Source organism: Anolis sagrei, chromosome 1, assembly GCF_037176765.1.
Source record: "Anolis sagrei isolate rAnoSag1 chromosome 1, rAnoSag1.mat, whole genome shotgun sequence".
Classification (NCBI taxonomy): Eukaryota; Metazoa; Chordata; class Lepidosauria; order Squamata; family Dactyloidae; genus Anolis; species Anolis sagrei.
In genome coordinates, this window is record NC_090021.1 from 219,022,799 (window position 1) to 219,046,382 (window position 23,584).

The following is a 23,584-nucleotide window of genomic DNA, read 5'->3' on the forward strand; positions in this document are numbered from 1 at the left end:
GTGATGAAATCCCTTGGGGTGCCATTTTACTTCAGTAAATTTTATTACTTATTATTACATTAAATAAATTCATGGATAAGTCTAGAAATGTTAGTAAAAAAGACCGAAAAGACTTTCACTTTTTAAGGATCTAATGATCATATCAAAATCCATAATTTTGGCCACAAAACCTATGCAATGCATACATGAGTTTGTGTGTGTGTGTGGAAATATGTGTGTGTGTGTGTGTGTACAAAATACATTTGTCAAATATGAAGGAATAGAACATTTGGAGCCATAGTCAAAGGTTTGGCATATCAGTTCCTCGATCCTGATGAATAAGTTTAAAGTCAACCTATTTAAACAAAAATAGCAGGCACAATGAGGAAACTTTTTGATACAATATATTCGCATTGATTATTTTCAGGACAGTTTGCAAGAAGCATGAACTTCTGCAGTATGAGTTGGAAACAGCTGCTCAAGATTTGACATCGAAGAAACAGCAGTGTGAGGAATTGGCAACAGGAGTAAGCCTAGCTTAATTTTTTTCCACTTTCTTCTCCAAAATCTTAAAAGACAGCCAGTTTCTTAACCTAAATGACATCGTGTATGGCTCACCGACAGGAGGCACGTGAAGAGTCTTATGAAAGTTATGCATCTTCTTGATTTATTTGACTGAGATTAATGCTGTCCATGCAGTAGAAATCTATAGCATGTCCAAAAAAGCATGTAGTATGCTACTGTAGAAAGTGCTGGTTTTGCACTTGGAGAGAGATAGGAGAAAGGGAGAGCTTTCTTTGAAAAGATGAGCACACAGCCTCACATGCTCACTGGCTTGGGAGAAACGCAGCAAATTTGAATAAAGGAGGATTATGTATACTTTGTGTTAGATGTGGGCAATTATGGAAGGCTGAGGATACATGTTAACTGTTTAGGAGACCTTGGAGAGTCTCACTCCAAAAGTCAAAACAACTTTGCCCCCAAAAGGTCCTCTGGTTTGGAGGGAAATTTGCCATGGTTTTTGCCATTTTAGATCCAAGAGAAGCCTTTGTTAGAACTGGAAGTCACTTCTGGTTTACTTCCTGTTTTTTTTTTTTTTTAAGTATCACCTAAACATGGCAAAAATGTCCCCTAGAGGGCATAGTGGGTACTTATTTTTGACACTGATTAGGATACCAGCACAAGAGATGGAGTGTATGAGTGTATGGAGGACCATCTGAATTAATAAACAATGTGAAAAATCTATATTCTTCTGTTGACAATTGTTGTTGTTCTTCATTCGTTCAGTCGTCTCCGACTCTTCGTGACCTCATGGACCAGCCCACAATTAGATGGTGTTAATGTCAGAGCAATTGTTGTTGTTCATTTGTTCAGTCGTCTCCGACTCTTCGTGACCTCACGGACCAGCCCACGCCAGAGCTCCCTGTCGGCCGTCACCACCCCCACCTCCTTCAAGGTCAGTCCAGTCACTTCAAGGATGCCATCCATCCATCTTGCCCTTGGTTGGCCCCTCTTCCTTTTACCTTCCACATTCCTCAGCATATTTGTCTTCTCCAGCCTTTGCTGTCTCCTCATGATGTGGCCAAAGTACTTCAACTTTGTCTCTAGTATCCTTCCCTCCAATGAGCAGTCGGGCTTTATTTCCTGGAGGATGGACTGGTTGGATCTTCTCTCAGTCCAAGGCACTCTCAGAACTTTCCTCCAACACCACAGTTCAAAAGCATCTATCTTCCTTCGCTCAGCTTTCCCTAAGGTCCAGCTCTCACATCCGTAGGTGACTACAGGGAATACCATGGCTTTGACTATGTGGATCTTCATTGTCAGTGTGATGTCTCTACTCTTTACTATTTTATCGAGATTGGACATTGCTCTCCTCCCAAGAAGGAAGCGTCTTCTGATTTCCTGGCCACAGTCTGCATCTGCAGTAATCTTTGCACCTAGAAATACAAAGTCTGTCACGGCCTCCACATTTTCTCCCTCTATTTCCCAGTTGTCAATCATTCTTGTTGCCATAATCTTGGTTTTTTTTATGTTTAGCTGCAACCCAGCTTTTGCGCTTTCTTCTTCCACCTTGATTAGAAGGCTCCTCCTCGCTTTCAGCCATCAGAGTGGTGTCATCTGCATATCTGAGGTTGTTAATGTTTCTTCCAGCAATTTTCACCCCAGCTTTGCAGAGCAATACTATGGCTTAAACCATCACATTACTGTAGGACAGAGCTTCCCAAACATTTCATGTTGGTGACACACATTTTAGACATGCATTATTTTGCGACATAATAATTCAGTTTTACCAGCAAACTGGAGGTTAAACTAACCCTTTATAAGAAACATGACACATACATTAACTGTAATAGTGAAATATTTGGAGACACAACATATCATATAAAAACCTTGCATTTATTTATTTTAAAAATATTTTATTCATTGCTTATTTTGCATAGAGGTTTCTTGTTACGTTCACATGACACACCTACACTTCAGCAAACACACAGTTTGGAAAGCTCTGATTTAGGGAGACACTGCCAGCTGCAAAGCTCATTGGGTATTTCTGGGTCGGTCACACACAGTCTCAGTAAATGACTTTGTATGCTGGTTGTAAGGAAACAGAAGGTTTATGAATGCCACCCAGAGCTACTTAGAGTACTGACAGGGGAAAATGTATAATTTGTTCAGATAATTTTTTTAAAACAGAGGTGCCATCTGACCTTCTCTACCTTTTCTTGCATCTAGACATCCAGTGTGTTTGGTTGGAGAAAAAAAATATTCTTTAGGGTGTACATTTATTTTATTTTTCAGACTGTGAAGACATTTTCCTTGAAGGGAATGACCAGTAAGTTGTTTGGCCAGGAAACTCCTGAACAGAGAGAAGCAAAGATAAAGGTGCTAGAAGAGCAAATACATGAAGGAGAGGAGCAGCTTAAAGCAAAGAACCTGGAGAGCCGGTAGTTGCTGGTTTTATTTGATGAAACTGTAGGTGATTAAAGGCAGGAAAACAATGCCTAGGAATTTGTTTGTTGCAATTTTTTAAATAATTATATGAGCATTAGGGTCACCTACATACGTGCACCAAACTACGCCTCCTTAGCTTTATTTATGCACAACAAATTGTGGTTGGATACTTCTTGAACATATCTTGTACTTCTGGTGTTCATGAATGCCATCAAAAACTTCATGTCATGGGCAAAAACAGCACATTCTTAACTACTCCTCAGGTGGTCATAGTAACAGGTGCACAATTAAAGGCTTTTTGTGTGTTCTGTGTTAAGGGAATAAGTTGAAAAAGTTATAGTAGCACAACTGAATAGAAGTACATTAGACAGAGCAAAACTCAGATAATTAAAATGGAATATACATACAGTAGAGTCTCCCTTATCCAACATAAATGGGCCAGCAGAATGTTGGAGAGGCAAAAATGTTGGATAATAAGGAGGGATTAAGGAAAAGCTTATTAAATGTCATATTACATTATAATTTTACAAATTAAGCACCAAAACATCATGTTTTACAACAAATCAACAGAAAAAGCTGCTCAGTACATGGTAACATACTCTATTTAGGAATTTAGCACCGAAACACCGCAATGTATTGAAACAGCTGTGGATCTGGGTGGGAGGCAGACTGCTTTGGATAATACAGAACCTTGGATGAGCAAAGGTTAGATAATCGAGACTCTACTCTGTGTGTGTGTGTGTATCTTCTAAATAAATAAACTCCCAATTCAGTTTAAATTTACTGGGGGCTGTGGGTTCTACATTATTTCAGTAATCTCTTCTGCTTTAGACTATAAATGTTATGGAAAAAAAACCTCTCAGAATTCTTTACCATTAGCTGGTGCTAAGAAGAAGATAAATACTGTTGATAATCCTGAAGAGTAAATTATTTAATGGTTTCCTTTGGCCATAAGAATCAGTAGCAGAGTGCCTCCTGATGAGCAAAGTAGAAGTTCTTAGTAAGAAACCCACGGAGCGAGGTTATCAGGGTGTTTCACTCTCCGCCATCTTGAATTATCAGTTGAGCAAAGTAATGGGTTGACTCTTACGATGACTAAAAAAAGAGGCATGGAAAGTGTGGTCCATGGAGTGCATGTGGACCCCCCAGAACCCATATTTTTTGTTCCCAAATAATCCCAGGCACCCTGGGTGAAAGAGACCTTGTCCTCCTGGGCTGTTTTTAACCCATAAGAAGCTTTTTCCCCCAACAGGAAGTGATTTTTTTTGTTTTAATAATTTATTCTGTTTTAATCCATCTAACTGCTTTGGAAGAAAAATATCTGTACTTCCACACTTCAAGAGCCACAGGGATAAAATATGTAATTCCAAGAACAAATTAAGATTCCAAGGAGCAAATTGCCAAAATTACCAAATGAACTTTAGGCAGCATAGTTAATCAAACCACATAAGAAAAACAAATTATTTTATGTTTGTGTTTAACTTTAATGACACCCCCCCCCCCCGGTTTCATATTCGACATGTTGGAAAATGTCAGTAAAATTGATACCAATTCAACAAAATGGAGAACTTGAGTGGGATGTTTGGCTATGTTAAACCGCTAGGTTCACTGTAAATAATTGCAGTAAGTGTGCAAAGAGACTATCGTTGTGCTGGAATACAGCTCCTTTTTATGAGTAATAAAATGTCCTTGTTTTGTGGCCAGTTCTTTATCCAATACATTTGAGTTCATGGCTTGAACTTGATGATACATTAATTTTTGCATTAATTTGGTTACACTTTTTTCAGAGACTTTATGAAAAGTGCCTGGGCTGATATTGAACGCTTCAAAGAGCAGAAGAACCATGACTTGAAAGAGGCCCTGATCAGTTATGCTGTGATGCAGATCAGTATGTGCAAAAAGGTCGGTTTGTTAGACAAACTCTTTTAAGGGGAGGCCAAAGCATTCAGATATAATAATATGTGAGTGCTTTGATTCCCAGAAAACAAAGCATTGAGGTTTCTTGTTTTCCTTGCTGTTTGCTACCATCTATAACAAAGCTTTTCAAACATTTTACATTGGTGATGCACTTTTTATTTATGTATTTATTTACTTTGCTTGTATACCGCAATTTCTCAGCCTTATAGGCGACTCAACGCGGTTTACAACAAGAGCAAAAGTCAATCCAACAGCATACAAAATTTAAAAACCATTAACAGCAAATATACAAAATGACACATCAATAACAACACATTAACATCTCGTAACTAGAATCGTGATCCAATTCGTCTTCCATAATTCCGTTTCCTATATTCATCGTGTACATTGCATTGTTTAACTGAACGCCTGTTCGAACAGCCAGGTTTTTAGTTTTCTTCGAAACACCATTAACGAAGGGGCTGATCTAATGTCCATGGGAAGGGCGTTCCACAGCCGAGGGGCCACCACAGAAAAGGCCCTGTCCCTCGTCCCCGCCAGGCGTGCCTGTGATGCAGGCGGGATCGAGAGCAGGGCCTCCCCAGAAGATCTTAGAGTCCTGGTGGGTTCATAAGCAGAGATACGTTCGGATAGGTAGCTTGGGCTAGAACCGTTTAGGGCTTTAAAGGCCAACACCAGCACTTTGAATTGAGCCCGGTAGCAAATCGGCAGCCAGTGGAGCTGGTGCAGCAAAGGAGTTGTATGCTCCCTGCGCTCCACTCCTGTTAGTATCATGGCTGCCGCACGTTTTTAGGCATGCACCATTTTGCAACACAGTAATTCTGTTTTACTAGCAAACTGGAAGTTAAAACAAACCCCTTATAAGAGATACGGACAAAATGCATGGGGTCACAACATATCTCATAAACGTTTACTCATATTTTCTAAAATCTAGGATTTGTAAGATAATAAAATACATTTCTAAGATTTTTGTCATTTCTTGTTATGTTCATGTGACACGTGGTTTGGAAAGTTGTGATCTATAAAGTTAGGCTATGTAAGTAAGTATGTTTATATTTAAGATTACGTCATGCATTCTATGGTACATATGCAAGATTACATTCTCTACGGTGGTATATAACCCCAGCGTCACTCTCATTTGTTTATGTGTTGATGTTGACATTTGCTTTTTCTCAACTGCCTGTTGTAAAGGCTCAATTCAACAACCACTTTTTCTCTTTTTCCCCTGTTTCTTTTGTTAATTAAGGGAATTCAAGTTTGGACGAATGCAAAGGAATGTTTTAGCAAGATGTGATACATGGAACTCCTCGGCCCTTCTTGGCAAAATGCCGGAGCACAGAAGCACAAATGCATGAACGCGGCTTATGCGTTGCTACATGACTAAATCATGGAATCAGTGTAGTTGTGAAAGTAGGGCACAAAGAATTGGTCTCTGTTCTTCAATGGCCACTTTGTGGCTTGTTTTGCATGCAGTAGCAAATTGAACATTGTAGTTCTCTCTTGGAGGAAGGCTATAAGGAGGATCCCAAGTTGGCTCGGACATACTCTCGAAACTGTTCACCGTACTAGGCTCTCGAACCACTGGTCTTTGCACTATGGACATCATTTCCAGGTGCCCCTTCATACATTGCTCTTTCACATTTATAACTTTGTCACGCGGACTATTGGAGGAGGGGCTCTTTTAATTTTCTATATATTTTGCCACAAAATTATGTTTTGCATTTCAGCCAAATCCATAATCACTTGTTTTGTTTATCTCTGAGAAAAAAATTGTTTTCCCCTGAATGAACTTTATCTTTATAACATGCATTATTGAATGTTATGTAATATACAATATAATTATTCTGTGATCAAAAATTTAAACTGATAGGAATCCGTTCTAAAAGTTTTTTACTTACCAGTAGAGGACTGTATAATTAGCAAGTAAATAAAACAGTTACTGGCTTTAGTTAAAAAAATTAAATTTACTACAAATCATTCATTAGGGTTATAAGTATTGGTTCTACATTAATTGTTCTTTCAAGATGATTATACTGGGCATAAAAAGGTACCCTCTTTTGAATACTAACAGTGGTGACTTCCAGAAGAATTCCATTATGTTTAATCAGTTTTGCTTTGCACATGTAGCCACACAAATGTGAATTGTACTTACATTTTTACATTAATTTTGTTTACTGTACTTTTGTCTACTTTAAGGGAAACTAATAGAATGAACTGTTTGTTGTTCTTTGGTACAACATTTTAAAAAGGAAAGCTTCCTTGTTAATACAGTTGAATCTTAAAATGCAAGGCACTGATTCCTAGCTGTAAGAGAAACTTAGCATTCATTCATCTCTCCTGCATAGTGCCATTTAAAGATGTTACCTGAGGTAAGGATGGATCAAGTTAAACATAATTGTAGCAAAGCCTCTTGAGTTAATAGAACTCCTTTATCTTGTATATGTTTACTTTTTTTTCACATGGTAATACTTTATTAGTATTTTAATCTGTTCGTTTTCCAGAATCAGATCTTATTTCTTGCTGAAATCATGTAGCCAGTTTTTCTATGTGAAACATTTTCAGCTAAACTTATGTCATTATTATTTTTGTACAGATTACTGACTAAATTTTTAAAATAGTTACATCTTTGTTTCCATGAGGAAGTCTACTTAGCTAAAGCCACCTTTTGCTGTCAGATCATTCCATTTCAGAGAACCATGGCATCTGAGTCCTTTAAATGATAGAATTGAAACTTGTACATTCCAAAAACAATAAGCAGCTACAAAGTTAGATTTTTATAGTAAACTTCCTAGAGTAGTTGTGCCTTAATTTAATACCACTAGGCACTTGGAGTCAATATTTTCCATGCACTTGATCTTCCTAGTGCCTTTCCCCCTCTTTAATAAGCTTAATAACTTAAGTGTATTAGTATGCCTTTTTTCTTGCTAACTGTATTTAATTGAGAAGGGATCAAAAGGTTCTTGTAAGCTTTGTGCCAAATATGCCAAATAAAACTACACTTTATATTATTATTACTATTATTGCTATTATTGCTACTACTAGAGCTACTACTATTAGCTTTTAATTTGCATTGTCTTGTTACTAATTGTATGTTGCATTGCCATTTTTTATAAAGGAGGTAAATGTTTAAAGGATCTGGGCATCAAAACCTGCCCTGTTTTGTAGATATTCAAATATGCTTCCTTTTTTATCGTGCCAGAAGCGAATTGAGGGTACCATTGTAATGTATTTAAAAACACAAAGTTAAAAACTTGGCATTATACTAAATGTCCTTTGACCAGTAGCTGGCCACTTGGAGTGCCTTTGATGTTGCTATAAGGAGTCCTCCATTGTGCATGTGGCAGGACTCAGACTGCATTGTAATAGGTAGCCTGTGGTTTGTTCTTCTCCACACTCGCATGTCGTGAACTCCACTTTGTAGCTCCATTTCTTTTAAAAGATATAAATTCCTAAAAATTCACTTTTTGTTCAAGGTAACCTACTAAATGAATATTCCTGCAAAGATGTACTTGTTCACACACACAAACACAAAAACTACTGAAGAAAGGCAAAGGACACTAAAATTATCTGTATTGGAGTTGGCTGGAACTGGTCAGAATGGTAGAAGTCAGCAGTCACAATTAGAAATGTCCTCCAAAAAGAAAATAACAATTACTTTCGACAAGTTATACTTGGAAGCACACCAGGCATAAGAGATTTGCTAAAGTAGATTTTATTACCTGAGATTAACACACTTTCAAGTTGAAGATTAAAAAAATAAATAAGAAAAACAGTTTGTCATTAAAGGTCACTGAGAGAGCACTGCAATACCTTGGTTGAAATATTGAGCACTCAGTAGTAGAAAATCTCATGCATAGCTTTTCACCATTTTTTCTGTTGTGTCCAAAGTAGTTGGTGAAATCTCTGAGAGGTCTTTTGGAAACTAGGCAAGTGATGTGTATATATCTGTGGAATGTCCAGGGTGAAAGAAAGAACCTTTTTCTGCTTGAGGTAAGGGTAATTGCTGCAATTGTGAATCAATTCACTGTTTAGCACTGAATGGTCAATTACAACATTCTCACTTGCCTCCAACAGACAAGAGTTCTTTCTCCCATCCTGGACATTCCACAGATATATAAGCCCCACTTGCCTAGTTTCCAACAGACTTCACAACCTCTGAGAATGCCTGCTATAGATGTGGGTGAAACAACAGGACAGAATGCTTCTGGAACATGGCCATACAGCCCGAAAACTTCACAGCAACCCAGTGATTCTGGCTATGAAAGCCTTCGACAACACATTTTGTGGAATCGCTATCGTCCCAACATATTTGATAGTTGCTGCATATTGAACTCAGCTTCTAAGAGTTTGTGTTACAATGGTGCCAAAAATAAATGTTCTCAGTGTAGCACATTTTGATCTGCAATACCCGGAGAATGCTGCCAGGAACATGCCAACTATCACAATCGTGGTAGGGTTGTAAAACATATATAAGTGCTCAAATGACATTGTCAGTGGGCTTGCTGTAAAAGGAGAATGATAAGGCAGTGGCTGTGCTCACTTGGATTTGCAGAGGGTCTGCCATGGAAATCTGTAAAGATTAGACAAACTTTATTGCTTAAGATATGGTTTGAATACATTTACCCACACTTGTTCAGTGAATCAATTCACTGAACAAGTGAGGTGCAGACATATTTGAACACATTTGCTGTTGAGCATTTGAATGTACTTTTGAAATGATTTGAACACATACATTGTTTTATAAATCTAAAACCTATGTGAATAATTAAACATTCCCAAGTCCGTACTAATACTTGCTCCTCAGGAATGAATTTGTTTTGGAAAAAAAGTTGATCCATATTGCCCCCTAGTGTCTAAATATTTCCAGATGAGCTAAAGTTTATCTATCTTATCATCTATCTCTCTACCCATCTAATACATGTACCCGTATATACTCGAGTATAAGCCAACCCAAACATAAGCTGAGGCACCAAATTTTATCACAAAAAACTGGGGAAACGTATTGACTTGAATATAAGCCGAGAGTGGGAAATCCAGCAGCTATTGGTAAATTTCAAAATAAATATAGATACCAATAAAATTACATTAATTGAGGCATCCGTGGATTAAATGTATTTGAATATTTACATAAAACTGTAATTTAAGATAAGACTGTCTAACTTTGATTACATCATTATTCAAACCTTCAATGTAAATGTGCTTACGTAGCCTTCCAATGATAAAGACAGTAAAATAATAGATGTAATAATAATAATAATAATAATAATATAGAATAATAATGGATATCTAATACAAACAATAATAAATAGAGCAAAATAATAAATGTAGTAATAATAAATAAAGTAAAATAATAAATAACAATAATAGAGAAAATAATGTCATAGAGTAAAATAATAAATGTAATATAATAATACAGTAAAATAATGTAAATGTAATAATAATAAAAACAATAGCGTATAGTAAATGTAATAAAATAAAAATTATAACAAGGGTAAAATAATAAATAACCTTGACTTGAGTATAAACCATAGGGAGCTTTTTCTGCCTTAAAAAGGGCTGAAAAGCTAGACTTATACTTGAGTATAGATGGTAGGTTTGTGGCTGCTTTCCTATTGGCTCGCACGTCCAGAGACCACTGTGACCCCCACCAATTATGGATCCGGACCACACTTGGCACACAGAACCCCATGACCAACAGAACATACTGAGAGGGATTAACCAGGCATGATGTGCGTTGTAGTCCACCCACATCCTTACACATTTTCTTAATGGGGCCATTCATAACATCCCAAAACAATGACATTTTCTATTAAATAATATTACAAATTACCAAATATCTAACCCGGGCATCGCAGGGTACCTAAGCGTTTACCAAGCTGGCTGGGAGATTTCATAGTAGATGAAATAAAAAACATCCAGAAGACCAAAGTGTAAGAATCGTTAATTTAAATCACAGCTTCCATAATCACTGATTTTTGGTCATATAGGAATTGTAGTCTAGAACATCTGAACAACTCCATGTTCCCTACTCCAACCTCACTCTATTCTGAACTGGTTTACTTCAACAATCCTTTTTGCACAAATGGGACATCACTGGAAGTTATAAAAACACCAACCTTTCCATTTAAGAGTATAGAGTAGCCCAAGGATTAACAAAAGAGCCTTTTGCACAGAATTATTTATCAAAAGGGCTGTTTTCTCCTTCACATTTTATGAGGTTCCATAGAATTAGGAAAGGGAAGTTATAGATTTGCCTTGTCTCCTGATTTTCAAAATAGCAATACTAATCTAAAATGGATTAAAAACTTTCCCTTCTCAAATTGTCTATATATTTAAAAACATAAAAAAACAATGTTGGGTATTGTTTTGGTTATGTTCCTTGGAAAGACTAAATGCAACAAAGATCACATACATTTCAGACACACAAGAGAGTGTCATTCCTATTGAATATAGTTCTCATGGAACTTATACAGGCAGTTTCCCAACATCATGACTTCACTCAAAAACACTTGGTAGCCAGAATATATTCAATATATCGCAGTAAATAGCTGGACATCAGTGAGAGGAGATAATAGCTGAATATATCTTTATTGTATGGTATGTTGAAATGCATGTGAAAAGTTTTGGATAGCATAGCTTATTCTAGACATACTTTCAGATACTAATATTTCATAGTCCGTAAACTCACATCTTATGTAGCCAAACAGATGTTGGAAATGTTATTTTGGGGGGATTAAAACTTATGATTTCAGTTGCTGAAACATTAATGCTGTTTGATTTATATTCTTTTTAAAAAGGGACAAGTGAATATGTGTGTGTATGTCATATGAACAAGACTAACATCTGACACCTTGAATCAAAGAAACAGTGTCTCTGAAAAGGCACTTGAGGTCTTGTTTCAAGGCACTGAGAACTCAAATGCATTCTGTGTTCGTGTATTACCTAGAACACAGATATCTATATAACAGAATATACAGGGAGTAGTATGTTATTGTTACTATAGAAACATCAAATGTGCTGTAATGTAGTCCGTTTTTTAAAAAAATATCACATTCAAATACAAATCTTAATCTTATTTCTATTGCAGGTAAATATATGTATTTACATAATTTGGAGACATAAATCTCCTCTTAGTAAAGGCAACTTAGAAGTCCATTATATTGACAGAATGTGTTGAATAGTTCAAAAATTTCTTAGTGGACCATTTGTTACATGAAGACTTGTCGTAGTGTCAGAGAAGAGTTATGCTCGGGTCACATAACTAGAAGATTTATGTCTCCCATTTATGTAAACACATATATTACCTGCAATAGAGATAAGATTAAGATTTGCATTTGAATGTTTTATATAAAAAAACTGACTACATTACAGCACATTTGATGTTTCTATAATAGCAATAACATACTATTTCCTGTATATTTGTGTATTACCTGTCATTTTCTTTAATTATTTATGCATTTTCTAATTATGTTTTTAATTCTTTTTTTTTAAAAAAAAACACTTTGGGTGGGAAGGGAAACCGTCTTGGGTGCAATTTGCTGCTTGATGCTATAAGAGATGATTACAATTTCATATGCATGAGTTGAATCACGAAAAGCAAAAAAAAAAAGAGCACAATTTGCCATCTGTTTTTAAAAAATGTATTTGAGTATTTTTAATTTTTTGGATATATATGTACTGTCAAGTCTTATTCAAGTAAATTATACATTATTTGCCAAAATTCTAAAATGATGTTTTATTGTGTTTCTGCAAGTCTAAGATGATAATATAACTATTCCCTTTGCCCAAAACCTATCAAGGCTTATTTGTCTAGTCTATGATTATATCGTTATGCACTGTAATTGCTTCATTACATAATCACATCAGATTTCAGTCTAAAGTAGTCTTTCCTAACCTGGAACCCTCTAGGTGTTTTGGGCTCCTATAATGGCCGGATTTGCCTGCCTGTCTGGGACTGATAAGAATTATAGTCCAATTATCTGGGAGGGGGGCAGGTTGGGGAGATTGATATAGAATTAAATACTGCCATATGCAGTAAGGGTATCAAGAATGTGACAGACAAAGGACCCTTCCACACAGCCATATAACCCAGAATATCAAGGCAGATAATCCACAATATCTGCCTTGAACTGGAATATCTGAGTCCACACTGACATATAATCCAGTTCGATGTGGATTTTATACAGTTATGTGGAAGGGGCCAATAAAGGTTTTTCATCAATTTTTCTATTTTAATTTTCCCTAGAAAACCCAGAATAATACACATAGCATTTCTTTCCCTCTTCACGTTCTCCTAACTCTGTGAATTAGGCTACAAGAGTTTCATGTGTTAGTGGGGATCTAAACCCTAGCCTTCTTAACCCTAAAGAACCTAGTTTCTGCTCGATCTTGGAAGCTAAGCAGGGGTCACCCCTGGTTAGTACTCCAATAGTAAACCGTCCTCATATCAGCTACTGTAAACTATATTTCAAAGGAAGGAACTGGTGAAACCACCTATCAGTATTCCTTGCCTAAGAAAACGCTGAATGTATTGTCGAAGGCTTTCATGGCTGAAATCACTGGGTTGTTGTAGGTTTTTCGAGCTGTATGACCATGTGAATGTTTCAATTGGTCACCTTGATTAGCATTTGATGGTCTGATAGTTTTTAGGCGTGGCTTGTTACTGCCTGGGGGAATCCTTTGTTGAGAGGTGATTAGGTGTTCCTGATTGTTCCTTGTCTGGAGTTACCCTGTGTTTGAGTTTTGTTCTTTATTTACTGTTATGATTTTAGAGTTTTTTAATACTGGTAGCCAGATTTTGTTCATTTTCATGTTTTCTTCCTTTCTGTTGAAATTGTCCACATGCTTGTGGATTTCAGTAGTTGTTAGAGTGGTCCAGCATTTCTGTGTTCTCAAATAATAATATGGACATAGCATATTATCTGAGAATTAATAAGTGACATGCCACACCTAAAAACTGTCAAGCCATCAAATGCTAATCAAGGTGGCCAGTGGAAATATTCACACCTAGCTCCAACAGACAAGCGTTATTTCTCCCACCCTGGACTTTCCAGGTATATAAACCCAATTTTCCGAGTTTCAATAGACCTCACAACCTCTGAGGATGCCTGCCACAGATGCAGGCAAAACATCAGGAGAGAATGCTTCTAGAATATGGCCATACAGCCCGAAAAACCTACAACAACGCAAATGCTATGAACGTCATGAAGTCACCATAAGTCAACAGCAACTTGAAGGCACTGGCACACATATGCATACTCCCTTACCATCATGTCAGCAGGCTCTTCCGTTGCCACATCAGTCTTTGCCTTTAGTGGTTCATCCTCCAAATTACTAGACTCGGTGTGAAGCAAGAAGACTTGCTCAAAGGGCCTTGAGGCTGGGGCACCCCAGGGATTAAAAAAAAACCCTTCATGTTGCGTTGGCTGGTGATGTGTGACTTTGTTGAACTCTATCACTATGTTTTACAAAATCTCTGGCATGCTTTATCTCAACAGTGGGGCATTAAAATGTAGATGGACCCTTTTAAGATAGCAGAACAGTTCACAATTCACAAAACACCGCTCTTAATTTTGGTACAAGGGGTTAGATGAGCAGAGCTTTAAACTGTAGTTCTGTGTTTTTGTGTTGAAAGGCTAGATGAAGAAATTAAGAGTGGATGGAATAGCCTTCAGGTATCTAAGAGTCAAGGCATGTGTCCTTCCTTGTTATAAGACCAATTGTTTCAATAGCCACCAAAAGCTGGGTATTGAGGAAACCATTCCAGGTATAAACACTCTTAGACGGTATGATGCACTATCAAATTAAATGCCGAATCCCTTCAGACATCCGTGACAGGAAATTAAACAAAACTTTGTATAAAGTAGGAGCCTGAAATGTAAACAATCGTCTTGCATACTTGCCATGTTTCCATCAAGGTGTATCTCAGACATCAAGTCTTACATGTGCTAGAGATATTTGCAGGAAGGGAGCTGTAAGCATACATGAGCCTTTAAGGGGGGGGGGGGGGAGGTTATCCTCTGATGCTTGGACTCTGATTTCATATTTCCCAAGGCAGGTGTCTTTTCCCTGCTTCCTTCCTTCCTGGTGTGTTTGATCTTACTCTTTGGGGTCTAAACTAAACTATTGGACAAAGCATCACATATTTGTACAGTCTGATCCTATATATGTTTACTTGAAAACGTTTCACTAAATTTAACTGGATTTATTCTGATGCAGTTCCTAAAAGCCGGATGGAGCATGTGACTTCAAATTACAGCAATCCCGAAAGATCTTCTGTTCAAAACACAGGGTTGGTTACTGCATTCAGACCTGAACCAGGTATCCAAAATTTGAAATGGTGTCCAAGGGGATTTTTATACACCTAGGGCACCCAATCATAGAGATGACCATAGTGAGAAAAGCCTTAGTTACATCTTCTTTGGACAGATAGAATGCAGTGTTACTAGCTGTTCTTGATGAGAGTTTGGATGCTAACTGCTAAAAATGCTAAAAGTTGGCTATAGGGAATATATGGTTCCTATGTTACAATAATTCACAAGACTACTGGTTTGTAGGTACAATTCACTGTGGTAGTTATGATCTATAAACACTGACATCACATAGGATCCATTTGCCCTAAATGCCCATAGACCTAAGCAAGCCTATTGGGAGTTTTCAGATCTCTGAGGCCCCTTCTACGCTGCCATATAATCCAGATTATCAAAGCAGGTTATCCAGATTATCTACTTTAAACTGGAGTATCTGAGTCTACACTGCCAGTTCAAAGCAGATAATCTGGATTTTATATGGCAGTGTAGAAGGGGCCTCAGAGAACTCTTCTGATGCAATTGAAAATGTAATAATTGTGAAAGTAGAGTTTTCATTGTGGCTGCTCGCTCCTTGTTATGACTTCCTTCAGCAAGCAGAGCATGTTTTATTCAGAGAAGCCTTTGCCCTCCTAAAACATTGCAGCTATTGTAAATGTTGCAATTTGGTAAATTAGTTGACCGAGTTTCACTCATCTGTTATTAAACTTTGTTATCTATATTTTACTACTTTTAGTGACACTGGCCGTTTGTAACAGAAAAACAATTTTAACAAATACATAAAGATAAATATGTGATCGGGTTTTTGTTTTGATCTTAATTTTTCAAACTAAATTATTCTAACCAGGTGGAGCCCCTGGTGGCGCAATGGGTTAAACCCATGTAATGGCAGGACTGAAGACCAACAGGTCTGAGGTTCGAATTCGGGGAGAACGTGGATGAGCTCCCTCTGTCAGTTCTGGCTCCCCTTGCGGGGACATAAGAGAAGACTCCCACAAGGATTATTTATTTATTTACTTTACTTTACTTGTATACCGCAGTTTCTCAGCCTAACCGGCGACTCAACGCAGTTTACAACAAGGGTAAAATCAGTCAGGATAGTAAAACATCAAAAAAATCCAGGCATCCCCTGGGCAACGTCCTTTTGGACGGTAAATTTTCTCACACCAGAAGCGACTTGCAGTTTCTCAAGTCGCTTCTGACAAAAAAAAAAATCTAACCTGGTTTGATTACTGTAGCAAAATATGGGACCCTTTGAACCCTGTCCTAGACATTTTTTGTGACTAAATCACATTGAATTATTAGAACTGATTTCTAAGTAGGCATCTATTGAAATAGTCTGTAATCAAGTGCTGACAATCTGTTGTCATTGGACTTTTTTCTCTTAAAATGTATCCAACATTATTTTCCCCAAACTTTGTGGGACTCTTTGTTCCTTTAAAAAGTATAGTATCAGTTCAATCTTCTTCCAGAATTGGTCTTACCTCTAATTTTGTAAGAATCTATTCTGACATGAAACTACTATAAAATCCTACAATTAACTTTAGAAGGAATCTCTTATTTCATGAGTTATTGTTATGAAGATTTTTTTTATCCCCGTGTTTACAAGAAATGGTTTTAGAATGCTGTAGATGGAGCCCCCAGGGGTGCAGCGGGTTAAACTGCTGAGCTGCTGAACTTGCTTACCGAAAGGTCACAGGTTCAAATCCAGGGAGTGGCGTGAGCTCCCACTGTTAGCCCCAGCTTCTGCCAACCTAGCAGTTCAAAAACATGCAAATGTGAGTAGATCAATACAAGAAATGTATACCGTAGGTACCGCTTCTGCAGGAAGTTAACAGCGCTCCATGCAGTCATGCTGGCCACATGACCTTGGAGGTGTCTACAGACAACGCTGGCTCTTCGGCATAAAAATTGAGATGAGCACCACCCCCCGAAGTTGGACATGACTAGGCTTAATGTCAGGCGAAATCCTTAACCTTTACCTAGATGGGGCGAGTATTGTGACCTTTATTACTAGATAAAAACACAACTACTGGCAGACAGCCTTAGAGGCATTCGATTAAATATATCCAGGTATATCAACTAGTTTGTTGTTTTGTGGCCCATGTGTGGCTGCTCTAAATGTTCGTTGCTTCTATCATAGATTTGGTAGCAAGCTACCTTGGGAGTCTGGTTCAGCCCGAACAACAGCATATTGATAAACTAAACAGATAATCATTACAACACTTTTTTCTTTGATCCTTACCTTAGAATGTTTGTGTATATTTATGTATTGTGCTCCATAAAATTAATTTCCTATTAATTTTTCACATTTTTGTGTGAGGAAACAGAAGTGGCTCTCAGCAGCTAATGAAATAAAGTATTCCTCACATTTTGGTTTTTTGCATGTAGATTAGGAAGTGTGTGATCTGAGACCCCACCTTGGAAGCTAAGTGTGACCTGTAGACCTGGCTCCAGGCACTTCAACTGGCCCTTACGGCACACGGAGGAAGCTTGTTTGGTTTTTATAGAAAATCCGGAAGAGATAATAATCTCAGCACAGGGGCCCTTGCAGAATTGCACAGTTGAAGAATAGGGAGAGAAAGCTGTGGAGGAATCAGAACAGAAATGTAACAGCTCTACTGACGTTTGTGGCAGGACTTTAATCACAATTTCCCTGCAATTTCACCAAGTATAGGTTGCCAAACGATTTGGGAAAGGATTCCAGACATCCACGTGAATCTGCTTTTCAGATTCACAGGTATCAAATATAGAAATTTAACTCCCTCCCAACTATAATTTCATGATAGCAAGCAAAATTCTGAATTGCCATAGCTGTGTCTAAGAATTTACCTGTCCGAACATATCCTCCTCTATGAACCATCAAGATTGCTAAGATTGTCTGGAGGGGCCCTGCTCTCGATCCCACGGGCCTCACAGGTGTGGCTGGTGGGGACGAGAGACAGGGCCTTCTCGGTGGTGGCCCCTTGACTCTGGAACTCCCTTCCACTGGAGATCAGAACTGCCCCTTCTATCTTAACATTCAGGAAACAGGTGAACACTTGGCTTTGGGGATTGGCATTCGACGAATCAGCCATGATCCTGTGACATGGATGGATGACGACGAATAATGATTTTTGATGACGACTGACCACTGTAATTATATGATTGTATTTTGCTATTTTAATGTTTTAGTGTGATTTAGAATGTTTTAATGACTGTCTGTAATATTGATGTTGGAAACCGGCCTGAGTCCCTCGAACGGAGGTGAGAGGACCGGTATACAAAACTGCTAAAGAAATAAATAAATAAATAAATAAAATAAAATTATTTGGCAGTATAGATGTCAACCTGACTCTTGTTCCTTAAAGTATGTTTGCTGTAGAAAAGCCGCACCTTCAGTAACCCAAATGTCAGCAGAGACATTTCTCAAACACTGGAGACCGAATATCTTAAGACCTAATGACTTGGTAACATTTGTTTTCGATGGTGGGAAAGAAGAGGTTATTGAAAGGGAGGCTTTTATTTGGTGAGAGAGGCATGCATTTCTGAAAGAAAGTTGTAAGTCACTTTCCTCCTCTTTCATTTTGTGTTCTTGAACTTTTATTTTACAGCATTTTACTTTGCAATTTTACAGCAATCTTTGAGATTTTTAATGTATTTTAAAACTCCGAATAAAAATTATATAAAAACTAAACAAGATACTGTGATACTTCACCCAGTTTAAATTTGTTGATAGATACTATGTAATCTCTGAGGCCCTTTCCACACAGCTGAATAAAATCCCACATTATCTGCTTTGAACTGGAATATATGGCAGTGTGGACTCAGATAATCCAGTTCAAAGCAGATATTGTGGATTATCTGCCTTGATATTCCAAGTTATATGGCTGTGTGGAAGGACCCTGAGGAAGCCTTTACACTTTTTATGGCTTAATGCTATGGGATCCTGGGAGCTGTAGTTTAACAAGGCATTGAGCCTTCTCTGCCAAAGAGGATTGGGGCCTCACCAAACTGCAACACCATGATCTCTATAGCATTGATTCATGGCAATGAAGACAGTGTCAAACTGCATGAATTCTACAGTGTGTTTGATGCATTTTAATTAACCAGCTCCCTTTGCCAATATAATCGTCCTGCTGTGTCATTTCCTTCACCTCCCAAATGACTGAGAAGTCCCATCCATCAATGTGAGTGACATGCCACACTCTAGACTTGTTCAGACCTTGGGTGCCATCTACACTGTAGAATCAATGCAGTTCTGACCAGGCCCGTAGCCAGGATTTCGTTTCGGGGGTGGGGCTGAATTTTTTTTCAGGGGGGGGGGTTGGGGGGGCTGAGTCTGAGTGAAAGAGGGTCTACCCTAGCAAACCTTTTGTATCATTACCCCAATACCCCCATGCATATGGGATATATTGAGTATGGGACAATGGTGGGACCCAAAGTAGGTGATCAGATCATGATATGAATAAACATAACAGTTTAAATAATGCATCAGTAAGGCCTTTTCGCGAACCACCATGAGAACTTCGGGGGGGGGGGGGCTCAAGCCCCTCAAGCCCCCCCCCCCCCCGGCTACATGCCTGGTTCTGACACTACTTTAGCTGCAATGGCTCAATCCTATTATAAAGTCATGGGTGCTGTAGTCTGAGAAGGCCAGAGAGTGCTGGTGCCTTATGAAACCATAACATTGAGCCATGGCAGTTAAAGTGGTGTAGAATGCACCCAGAGATCACCTAGAAACCCCATTCACCCATCAGTCTGGGTGACATGACACTAAATCAGGCCTGGGCAAACTTGGACCCTCCCTCCAGGTGTTTTGGAATTCCAAAGTTTGCCCAGGCCTGGGTGAGGCTACATTCATTCAGAGGAACCCCATGGCAGCCTAGAAACGTGGGTGGCATGGCACACTCTTGGCATGCTCAGAGGGGCACCCCCAGGAGAATTCATGCAGCCTGGTACCACTGCACTGGTTACTAGTCTAATTATGGGTGCAATTCAAGGTGCTGACTTTAACCTACAAAGCCCTAAACGGTTCGGGCCCACCCTACTTAACTGACCACATCTCCTCCTATGACCCTACATGAGCTATGATGTCATCAGGAGGTCCTACTTTGGGTCCCACCATTGTCCCAAGGGCATTTGGTGGGAACAAGAGGGCCTTTTTAGTGGTGGCCCCGTGGCTCTGGAACTCCCTTCCTAAAGAAGTTGGAATGGCTCCCTCTCTGTTATTGTTCAGGAGCAAAGTAAAAACTTCCCTGTGGAAACAGGCCTTCCCTGAAGGAGAATGAATGCTAGACCTGTCTTGGACAGTATTTGAACTGAATTGGACCTCTGGCAATGGACCTGACTACTAGATGGGGTTTTAATCCTATTGAAGGGTTTAGCTGTGGTTTTTGTTGTTGTTGTTTGGATATTAACTATATTTAATGTGGGTTTTAATAATTTTATTATTCCTTTTTATGGAAGATCAACAATATGCAATTGTTGTTCATTCATTAAGTCGTTTCCCACTCTTCGTGACCTCATGGACCAGCCCACGCCAGAGCTCCCTGTCGGTCATCACCACCCCCAGCTCCTTCAAGGTCAAGCCAGTCACTTCAAGGATGTCCTTGGTCAGCTCCTCTTCCTTTTTCCTTCCATTTTCCTCAGCATAATTGTCTTCTCTAAGCTTTCCTTTCTTCTCATGATGTGGCCAAAGTACTTCATCTTAGCCTCTAGTGTCCTTCCCTCCAATGAGCAGTCGGGCTTTATTTCCTGAAGTATGGACTGGTTGGATTTTCTTGCAGTTCAAAAGCATATATCTTTCTTCGCTCAGCCTTCCCTATGGTCCAGTTCTCACATCAGCTCTCACATCCAGCTCTCACATCCATTGCTTTGACTATGCGGATCTTTGTTGCCAGTGTGATGTCTGTACTCTTCACTATTTTATTGAGATTGGTCATTGCTCTCCTCCCAAGAAGTAAATGTCTCCTGATTTCCTGGCTGCAGTCTGCGTCTGCAGTAATCTTTGCACCTAGAAATACAAAGTCTGTTACTGCCTCCACGTTTTATCCCTCTATTTGCCAGTTGTCAATCATACATACAATATATTATATTAGCATAGCACAGTATCAGTATTATATATTACTTTGTTGTTCATTCGTTCAGTCGCCTCCGACTCTTCGTGACCTCATGGACCAACCCACGCCAGAGCTCCCTGTCGGCCGTCACCACCCCCAGCTCCTTCAAGGTCAGTCCAGTCACTTCAAGGATGCCATCCATCCATCTTGCCCTTGGTCGGCCCCTCTTCCTTTTCCCTTCCACTTTCCCCAGCATAATTGTCTTCTCCAGGCTTTCCTGTCTCCTCATGATGTGGCCAAAGTACTTCAACTTTGTCTCTAGTATCCTTCCCTCCAATGAGCATTTGGGCTTTATTTCCTGGAGGATGGACTGGTTGGATCTTCTCGCAGTCCAAGGCACTCTCAGCACTTTCCTCCAACACCACAGCTCAAAAGCATCGATCTTCCTTCGCTCAGCCTTCCCTAAGGTCCAGCTCTCACATCCGTAGGTTACTACAGGGAATACCATGGCTTTGACTAGGAGGATCTTTGTTGCCAGTGTGATGTCTTTACTCTTTACTCTTTTATCGAGACTGGACATTGCTCTCCTCCCAAGAAGTAAGCGTCTTCTGATTTCCTGGCCACAGTCTGCATCTGCAGTGATCTTTGCGCCTAGAAATACAAAGTCTGTCACGGCCTCCACATTTTCTCCCTCTATTTTCCAGATGTCAATCATTCTTGTTGCCATAATCTTGGTTTTTTTGATGTTTAGCTGCAACCCAGCTTTTGCGCTTTCTTCTTTCACCTTGATTAGAAGGCTCCTCAGCTCCTCCTCGCTTTCGGCCATCAGAGTGGTGTCATCTGCATATCTGAGGTTGTTAATGTTTCTTCCAGCAATTTTCACCCCAGCCTTGCATTCATCCAGCCCCGCACATCGCATGATGTGTTCTGCATACAAGTTTAAAAGGTTGGGTGAGAGTATGCAGCCTTGCCGTACGCCTTTCCCAATCTTGAACCAGTCTGTTGTTCCGTGGTCAGTTCTGACTGTTGCTACTTGGTCCTTGTACAGATTCCTCAGGAGAGAGACAAGGTGGCTTGGGATGCCCATCCCACCAAGGACTTGCCACAATTTATTATGATCCACACAGTCAAAGGCTTTAGAATAGTCAATGAAGCAGAAATAGATGTTTTTCTGAAACTCCCTGCCTTTCTCCATTATCCAGCGGATATTGGCAATCTGGTCTCTCGTTCCTCTGCCTTTTCTAAACCCAGCTTGAACATCTGGCAACTCTCGCTCCATGTATTGCTGGAGTCTTCCTTGCAGGATCTTGAGCATTACCTTACTGGCATGAGAAATAAGGGCCACTGTACGGAAGTTGGAGCAGTCTTTCGCATTTCCCTTTTTTGGTATGGGGATATAAGTTGATTTTTTCCAGTCTGATGGCCATTCTTGTGTTTTCCATATTTGCTGGCATATGGCATGCATCACCTTGACAGCATCATCTTTTAAGATTTTAAACAGTTCAGTTGGGATCTCGTTGTCTCCTGCTGCCTTGTTGTTAGCAATGCTTCTTAAGGCCCATTCAACCTCACTCCTCAGGATGTCTGGTTCTAATTCATTCACCACACCGTCAAAACTATCCTCGATATTATTATCCTTCCTATACAGATCTTCTGTATAGTCTCGCCACCTTCTCTTGATCTCTTCAGCTTCTGTTAGGTCCCTGCCATCTTTGTTTCTTATCATACCAATTTTTGCCTGAAATTTACCTCCAATGTTTCTAATTTTCTGGAAGAGGTCTCGTGTCTTTCCTATTCTGTTGTCTTCTTCCACTTCCATGCATTGTTTATTTAAAAATAGTTCCTTATCTCTTCTGGCTAACCTCTGGAATTGCGCATTTAACTGGGCATATCTCCCCTTATCACTGTTTCCTTTTGCTTTCCTCCTTTCTTGGGCTACTTCCAGTGTCTCAGCAGACAACCATTTTGCCTTCTTGGTTTTCTTTTTCTTTGGGACGTACTTTGTTGCCGCCTCCTGAACAATGTCGCGGACTTCTGTCCATAGTTCTTCTGGGACTCTGTTTACTAAATCTAGTCCTTCAAATCTGTTCTTCACTTCCACTGTATATTCGCTAGGAATGTTAGTGAGATCATATCTAACTGGTCTGTGTATTTTCCCCGATCTCTTTAGTTTTATTTTAAATTGAGCAATAAGAAGTTCGTGATCTGAGCTACAGTCAGCCCCAGGTCTTGTTTTCACCGACTGGATGGATGTCCGCCACCTTTGGCTGCAAAGGATCTATACTAAACCATTATGTTGTAATATTTTTAGTAATATTGCATGTAATATAAAATATATAATTATAGCAAAGGTAAAGGTTGTCCCCTGACATTAAGTCTAGTCATGTCCGA

At 39.1% G+C, this 23,584-nt stretch overlaps 1 protein-coding gene across 1 annotated transcript in view; it reads left to right on the plus strand.

The window, feature by feature from the left end:
- Nucleotides 1-7,856, plus strand: part of SNX4 (sorting nexin 4) — a 56,066-nt gene extending 48,210 nt beyond the window's left edge. The window contains exons 11-14 of the mRNA XM_060775229.2: nt 407-506; nt 2,776-2,921; nt 4,716-4,830; nt 6,092-7,856. Of these exons, the coding sequence (XP_060631212.2) occupies nt 407-506; nt 2,776-2,921; nt 4,716-4,830; nt 6,092-6,139 (409 nt within the window). The 3' untranslated portion in view covers nt 6,140-7,856. The remainder of the gene's footprint in view (nt 1-406; nt 507-2,775; nt 2,922-4,715; nt 4,831-6,091) is intronic.
- The last annotated feature ends 15,728 nt before the right edge of the window (nt 7,857-23,584 follow it).